Raw genomic sequence first — 8,595 nt, 5'->3', positions numbered from 1 at the left:
CTATCTGATGATATCAAAACTAATCTTCTTCTTCAGATTCATCAGAAGAGCCATTATAGAACTTGTCAACTCCTTTCAAGATTTCAGGCTTTACCCATCTGAATTGATCAAGTTTCAGCTCATCCAATCTTCTATTCAACTCCAGTGATATCAACAAACGATATCCCCTTTCTAGCTCATAGTGACCTAATCCTTCCAAGCGAAGATAAAACAAGTGCTCAGTGGGAGCAGAATGAAGGTCATTAGTGAATTGAAAGCACTTCTGATTTTGACTGTCGAGATAGAAAATCCCATTCTTTGGTTCTAGAATAAACATGTACTAAACAGGTTCAACACCAACTGGTAATTCATTATTGATGTATATGGTACCATAAGGAAGAAGAAACTTGGTATTCTTGGACTGTCGGGGAGCGCCTGTTCTTCCTGATGAGGCTGATCTAGATGAACTCGTTGATGGACCAACGGATGGTACCAGGTTCAGTTTCTTTACTTTGTTGAGAAGTTGTTGGATTGCCAACTTCACTTCTTGAGCATGAACATTTTATGCTTGTTGACGATTTCAAGAATCTGCATCCACTCGTTGTAGCCGAATTGACTAGCTCATGAGCAAACACAACTTCAGTGTATTGATACTCAATTTTCTTTCTTACCAAGTGAAGTTTTAGTGACTCGTTCTTTGGCTAGGAGCATCTTACTCGGATGATGGGATCCAACTTTGTTCTTTGAGTCAGAATGTCTCCAAAATTCTTTCTATCAATCTAGTCATATAGATTTGAAACAATGTGTTGTCTTTCTACATTGTTGTTGAAAAATTTATTAACCTGATCATCAATTCTTTCAACTTCAACATTTTTATCAGCGCAAATAAGTTCTTGAACAAGTTTGGCAGACAAGCATTCTTGCTTTCTAAATTCTTTCTTTTGTCGAATAGCAGCATGGTATTCCTACATTATATGTTTAACTTCATCGATAGGTAAGCTCCATGTTTCTGCTAACCCATTCAGATAAAAAATGAGCTTGCTTTTATTTTAAGGAGGTGCTGAAGTATCACAAGTTGCAGAGGAACTTCCAGCTTCAGAGTTAACAACTTCCCTACGATGGAAGCCTTTCTTTTTCATGGATTAAGTTGGACACCATCATCAGAATCAATGTCACTATTTGTTCCTTGAGGAACCTCTTGAGCAAACTCTCCCTCAAAACAAGAACCAAGGTAGATAACGTTTAATGGAACATCATAAATAACAACTTGTTGCATGAAACCAAGATCTAGAAACCCTTCATAGTCATTGATTTCTAATTGGTCACCAACATCTGGAATGGGCTGATCAGTTGCAACATCAGCATCAGGAATATCAGCAACAACAATAAACTCTAGAGGATCAACTTTTGCTTCACTCCTTTCAGTCATCTTAGGCTGAGAGGAAATAACTATTTGTATTTACATTGGATGAGGACCCTCTTGATAATTCTCCCCCTTTTTGGCAGCATCAGATTGGGGAGGAGAGTTAGGAGGAGGAGAAAGAGTTCTTGGAGGAGGATGAGATGGTGGAGGAGGTGGTTGAGGATGGTTTTCACCTGGAGAGTTTGGTGGAATGTCATCAACAACAATATCATCATCATCTTTTAGGGCCATAAGTCTCTTCATTGTAGCCACATTCCTTTCAACTTTAGGTAATCTTTTATCCATTGACTGAGTTAACTGCACAATTAAGGAGAGTTGGGAAAGCACATCAGTTTCAAAGTTGGAGCTAGATTCACCTTGATCATCCTGATGAAGAACAAAAACATTAATGGGTGATGATGTAGGCGGAACCGTTTTAGCTTGATGGACTGTATCAGCTTGAGGAGAAGGAAATGGTGTTAGAGAATGATCATCCTGGATCATTGGCTCAGTAGTATCTCGAATAGGAGGGGTTGATCCATGATGTTCAGTGTCATCAGTAGGAGAAGGAGTAGGCAATGAAAAATGTATGTGCTTGTTTATCCTTGGAGGAGAGTTCATATTCTGCGTGAAGTCATCTCTCATGCCAGCTGCTGAAATATTTTCATCTTTGTCAGTGTCTTCTCCATTTTCAAACCCTTCTTGATTACCAGCTTCATAATTCTCATTATCATTACTTTCTTCATTACCAACATCATCATTATCATTATCCCCTTCAGAGTCCGAGGATTCAACCACACAGGGATTTTCAATCCATTTTCGCATTCTTGCAGTAATACATATTTCATCCATAAATAGAGCAACATTGATGATTTTCGAGTAAAGAGCAGGAATGGGAATGATGATCCCATGAATTTCAACATAGCCTTCTTCACGAGACAAGATCAACCTAAGCCAGCATGGGTAGGGAACATGTACTGGTCTCTTGTTCCCAAAGATATTTAGTTGACCCAAAGAGATTTAGTTGATCAAGAAAGATTTGAGCAAACTCTAGTTTCTTGTTGTAAACAATGGAGTATAAGATTCTTTTCTCAAAGAGATTTAGTTGATCCAAGCTTCCAGTCTTGTGACCAAGACACTTTCCAATCATACATGTTAAATGTTTCCATCCTACATTGAAACACTGACGAAGGGTGTTCTTGTAGGGATCATGACTGAGGCCCTCGAGTTTGTAGTTATACCCTAGTTTTTCACGAACAGTCTTGCAACATTTTTCAGAAGGAGTTTTAGAGTAACTATCATATAGAGGAAGACGAAGAGCAGTGCGAATGGATTCCACATCAATAATAACCCTATATTGACCATCTTTAATGGTTCCAAAGATGGTTCCAGTAGCGGTATCAACAAAGCATGTGTAGTAGAACTCATATACTTGTTTAGGGTTGAAAGGGTCCGGAAAGTCACAGAATGCATACCGAAGTGGACTGATTTTGACAAACTCGACAAAATCTTCAATTCCCGAATTCACGAACTGCTTTGGGATTTCATCTGAGAACACCACATTTATCAATTGAAGAATGATGGCAGTGTCAGAAGCATGATGAACTTTGAGGATGTTATCAGTGGGAGCAAACTCGTACAAGGGCTTTGACATGGTGAAAGTTGTGGGGAAGATGACGATTGAGAACTTTTTGAGAGAATGCTAATTACTTTTGAATCGCTTGTGAAATTGACCTAGAGTGGCGAATTCCGAATTTATACCCAACTAGTTTCTTCTTTCTTACGTAATCATGAGAGAAGAGATATGCACCGTAAAAGTCTCGTATCCCAAGATAATGGTGAACCTTTTTATCGTCATTTAAAAAGTTATCATTTGTATAAGATAGATACTTTAGACACGTCATCAGCATCAGCGTAATCTGTCAGTGAGAGGATTGATGATTATCTCGTTGGTTTGAGATGTCTCCTGATAGTGTGGGATTAAACTACCAGTCACTGACATAGTATTTCGAGATCTCATCAGTGTGGTTTCATATGTTGAATCATAATTCTCTTTTATTAGAAGAAAAATGGCAAGAATGGATAGGTGCATGTAATATATCACGGACAATGATATATCCATCATCAATATTGGACAAGCTTTCATCAGTGTATGGTACATTACACTGAATCATAAAACTTTAAAGAAGAATATAAGGGCAATAATGGATTGTTACAGTCATGCTGAGGTGAAATCAGCATGAATCATTAACAATTTAACTCATCAATAGGAAGTGGTTTAAACTTCATCATTAATTCAGAATGGTACCATGTCTACCTCAAACTAGGAGGTCAGGGACATGAATAACCCTTTGTCATATAAGGACCTGACAAGTATCTCTTACGCTGATGACTATGCAATGAGGGTAAGCCATTAGGTTATGCTTAATGTTTCAGCAGAAAATGAGACTTGATGCATATGGTAAGCATGCTTCCAGGGACAGTGTCAAGAAAAGGATGATTAACCTAAAAATAATCAAACACCATAGCCTTTTATCAATATCTTTTTTATTTGGACCAGGCTATCTCACTTTAAGAGTTTAGACTGTGCTAAACAATCAATGTGAGAGGGTGACTGAATGTTCTCAACAGATGGTCTCGCTAATGAGAAACTTAGAGAGATTTTTTCACATACAACAGCATGCTTCTAGGAACAATTATGTGTCAAAAGTTGCATACTAGGCTGAAAATGCCACCGTCAGATTTCCTTTTTTTTAAAAAAAAATTGGTACAAAGAGAGAATAACAATACAAGAATACAAACAAAAGAACTAGTCAAATAAGAAATAGTTTAAATAGAAATATGTGCAGCTTTTTCAGAAAGGAGATCAATACTTGATCCATCAAATCTTTGGAATTGAATGGTCATTAATGCACTTACATTTTCCGAGATATCTACCACTTGAAATTTCAGCTATAAAAGAGAACAAACAAGATCAAGCATATCACATAAAAATAACAAATATCAGAAGACAAAGAAAGAGAATGTCTTTAATCGATGAAGTTCTGCAGATTGATTCCAAGCTTCATGTTCACCAAGAACAAAAGAAGAACATGAACCAGTCTTTGTAACCAATGAGTTAAGGGGATCCAATCTTTGTAACCTTCGAGTTATAAGAGTCACTAAGACAACACTTGAAGGTTCAATTCATTGTGATCCATGAAGGAGGAGAAGGTGGGAAGGCTGCCTCTTTGAAGGCGCCTTTCGATCTTTGAGGGGATGAAGTTGTTGTGACATCGTCTCTGGAAATTAGTCGAGCCAGGTCACCTAACTTCATCTCATCTCACTGAAATAGAAATTGGTTGTTCAAGACAGAGGATATATGTGTCCAGATGAACATCCTTTGGCACAGTTATCCCAATCTGTTCTTATCAACGTGAGCATCCGTAACGGTGTGAGAGTTGTTGGTGCTGAAGAAAAGATGCAGAGTCAGCGTCAACGGGATTTCACAAGGTGAGTGATGCATTCAAGTAATGAAACGCTGATTCCTTCAAGGCAGATCAGTCAGAGAAGGTCAATATTGAAGGAGAAGATCATGTAGGAAATATTAGTAGAAAAATGAAAGTGTATTCACGATGTATACTTCTTTGGTAAGATTTTTTTTAAATGCAAACAAACCAAAATAAATTAAATGTTTAGCAACTTATGTTCAATTTTTTTTTGTAAATAGCAAAGCGTAAAACAAAAAATAAAGTATCAGTGTCAAAATCAATAAATCAAACCATATAAATATCATTCTCCTTGAGAGCAGAAAACACGATTTTGTTTTTAGCATCAAAAATTTTTCCCTCATGATGGTTGAAAATATCTTTGTAACCAGCATCGCAAAGTTGACTGATGGAGATAAAGTTGCCTTTGAGTCCTTCTAGAAAACATCCTTCAGCTTAATCGTTATGCACTCAAAAGTTCCAACACCTAAAACAGCTCTTCCACTATTGTCACCAAACGTCACCATTGGACCATATTTCTTTGCAAAATTTGTTAGGAGGGACTTGTAACCAGTCAGGTGTCAAGAGCTTCCACTATCTACGTACGAAGTTTGACCTAGATTTGGACTTGATTCGTTATCAACGTCAGAACCATCAATCTCACATATGCCATCAGGGGAATCATCTACAAGTGTCATGAAACTCTTACTGTTCAACGTCTCATCTTCAGATGTATCCTCTTCATCCACCCATTTTTGTACATCATCGTCATCGTAACTTGTTGATGGCTTTTGCTTCCACAGTGCCTTCATAAGCCACTGTTAGCTTGTCCATCATCTTTTGGGTTGATTCACATTTCTATACGAGATGATAAACATGGTATCAGAGAGAATTTCCAATAGCGACCCTAGCTTTTACATCAAGACAGAGCAGCCTTTTGTCATCGTCATCATAATTTGTTGTTGGCTTGTGCTTCAGAGAACCAATGGGAGCGTTGTTTGCCATGGGTTGGTACATAGGAACTTGGGGACCCTTTTCAACAATAGTTTTCATCTCATAGTCAATGGTTTCAAGAACCACCATGGCCTTGGTTTTCCACATGGCGAAGTTGTGTTCATCAAAGGGAGGAGTTTTGTTGAGACCAAAGGATTTGAAATTCCTTGAATTCAACATGATAACTTGAGTATATCACAAACCTGCTCTGATACCCATTGAAGGTTTGTATTTGATCGGATATACTTCAAGAATAAAAAAGAAAAACAAAACTAATCTAAACGTAATAATCAACAGAAAGTAAATAACACAGAAGTTCTTCAAATGTTCTTTTCACCAAGAAAAGAGGTTTTGTCTTCACAAAGAAGATGGGTTTGTCACCAAGACAATTGAAACAAAGCCACATACACAAGCACAACATTAGGGTTTGCCCTAATGATGTGTGTGTGTGTGTGTGTGTATATATATATATATATATATATATATATATATATATATACATACTAATCTATACACATATATCCCTTGATTGACGGTATTGAATTTAATCGATACTAAGAACCGATCTTATCATAAAGATACGAGATCTGATCTGTTCTATATTTATCTATAATAACTGCCTAATATACAAAAGATTACAATCTAAAAACTATGGTATAAGATGACGCTATTGAACTTGTTAAGTTGGCGCTGGCGCTGTCGACTCATAGACGCTGACGCTGATAGATCAGCATGTTATGTGTTTGACTCATCAGATCATAAGGTGTGCCCTTAGATAATTTAATATACATTTAATTCATAGTCAAATTAAAATATAAATATTAAATCCATAATTCGTTTAAAAGATTAATTATGTAATTGTAAATTCAGATAATTAGTTTTAAACCTTGTGTTTTGAAAAAAATTTAAAACACACCCTATACATATGGATAAGGGTATAATATTATATGTATCACTAAAAGTCAGTTGAATTGTTAGTAGGCCTCATTCACAAAGCCACACTTAAGAGAGGTATAAGGAAATGACCTATAAAATGACTGTGAAATGGGTGTCCTTTTCACCCATCGCTTCTTTGTGTGGTGGGGGGTCGTTAGTCGAATGAGTTTGATAGGTCACTAATCACATTAAAAGTATAATTTATAAAGTACTAGAACATTCTATAAAATCTCACTCTAGTTACTTTAGGAAAAATGTAAAATTGTATGCTAATCCATGAAAACGCACATCATTTCTTTGCAAGCCGTTATTGGAGCATGCATTGTTAACCGACATACTAATATGGGACTACAAAGATAAAATGATGGCACATACTTGAATTTATGGTTGTTGATGGACCATGTGTTGTTAACTGGCACATCAATGACAGATCAAAAACGACCTCGAGGATTTCACACAGGTTTGCATGGTTATTCACATCTTATTTGTGATCCTCGGCATCCCAATCAAAAATCGAAGAGGATAATATGATATTGAACATGCCATTGAATAGTTTAATGAATCTCAAAAGATCTAGGAATTTCATTTTAGATTGAAATCGGTAAAGTTATTTAACTACCTAAAATAAATTTCCAATTTGATTACGACATCCCTGTTCTGAATTTCGAATTGTATTTATGGATCCTGGCCTTGAATATTTATATGGGTTAAATATTAAGGGTTCAATCAACTAAATAAAATCTGATCTCTTGTTTTATATGTCTGGAAATGATGATCTTCCAGCTCCTCCTCCAACCACTCACAACTCTACTCTCTTATCAATCCTCTCAAAGGACAATCTTTCTGGTCCAAACTACATACACTGGTTGCATAATTTGAAGATGACATTGAGATATAAGAAAAAAGAGTATGTTCTTGACACTCTAGTCCTAGAAATTAACAAAGAATCTGCTATTCTTGAGGAATTGGTTGAATATAACCAACACATTGACGACGCAACCAAGGTCACTTGCATAATGATCGCAACCATGGCGCCTGAGCTCTAAAATACCTATGAGGACTATTGTCCTTATAAAATGAACCGGCCTCTTTCTAATATGTTTCTTAAAAAATCTGAACAATAGTCGTATGAAGTCGTCAAGGCCCTTATGGAGTGCAAATTAAAAGATGGGGAATTTATGTGTGCTCATGTGCATAAAATGCAGAGATGTGTGGAGAGATTGGAGAAGCTCAATGTGAACTTATACAAGGATCTTACGATTAACATGGTGGTCAATTCCTTTCCCAGTAGTTATGATCATTTCATCTTGACCTACCATTTGAACAATACTAAGACCACATTGATTGAGCTTCACAATCTATTGCAAATAGTTGAAGCAGGAATGAAGAAGTCTCATTCCAATAGTGTTGTAATTTCCCCATTCATGGTTACTCAACAAGGCAAGAGAAAGAAGAAAAAGGCACATTCCCAACCCAAGTGGAAAATGAAAGATCACATTGTGAGCCCAGTAGGTCAAAGGGAAAGGTCAACATCAATGCTCCTCATATCAATGACTCAAAAGAAGTCGTGAGCTTTTGTTATGGCCAGAAAGGTCATTAGAAGAGAAGTTGTGCCAAGTCCCTACAAGATGTAAGAGAGGTTAAGGGCAAGGTGTCTGGCTCTTCATCTGGTATGTACTCTGTCGAAATCAATAACGCTTGTATTTAAAATTCTTGGGTCCTTGATACAGGATGTGGTTTCCACATTTGTTCTTATATGCAGTGACTAAAGGAAAATGAAGAGGTCGAGCATGGGAAGCTGAACCTGATTATGGGGAA

The 8,595-nt window shown here is 36.8% G+C and overlaps 1 protein-coding gene across 1 annotated transcript; it reads left to right on the top strand.

The window, feature by feature from the left end:
* Positions 1 to 7,535: 7,535 nt before the first annotated feature.
* LOC145113318 (uncharacterized) lies at positions 7,536 to 8,348 on the top strand. Its single transcript, XM_079049425.1, has 2 exons — positions 7,536 to 7,781; positions 7,902 to 8,348. Exons 1-2 carry the CDS (start codon positions 7,536 to 7,538, stop codon positions 8,346 to 8,348), a joined length of 693 nt encoding a protein of 230 aa, XP_078905551.1.
* The last annotated feature ends 247 nt before the right edge of the window (positions 8,349 to 8,595 follow it).

Source organism: Lactuca virosa, chromosome 5, assembly GCF_052849685.1.
Source record: "Lactuca virosa cultivar CGN04683 chromosome 5, Lactuca_virosa_CGN04683_v6, whole genome shotgun sequence".
In the NCBI taxonomy this organism is placed as follows: Eukaryota; Viridiplantae; Streptophyta; class Magnoliopsida; order Asterales; family Asteraceae; genus Lactuca; species Lactuca virosa.
Note: the sequence above shows the minus strand (reverse complement) of the source record. Positions and strands in the feature narration are given on the sequence as shown.

What these genes read in the sequence shown, in the direction of transcription:
- LOC145113318 (XM_079049425.1), top strand. Translation starts at nt 7,536, where the DNA reads ATGTCTGGAAATGATGATCTTCCAGCTCCTCCTCCAACCACTCACAAC. An exon ending in ACATTGACGACGCAACCAAG is followed by an intron (nt 7,782 to 7,901) that starts GTCACTTGCATA and finishes TCTGAACAATAG; the next exon opens with TCGTATGAAGTCGTCAAGGC.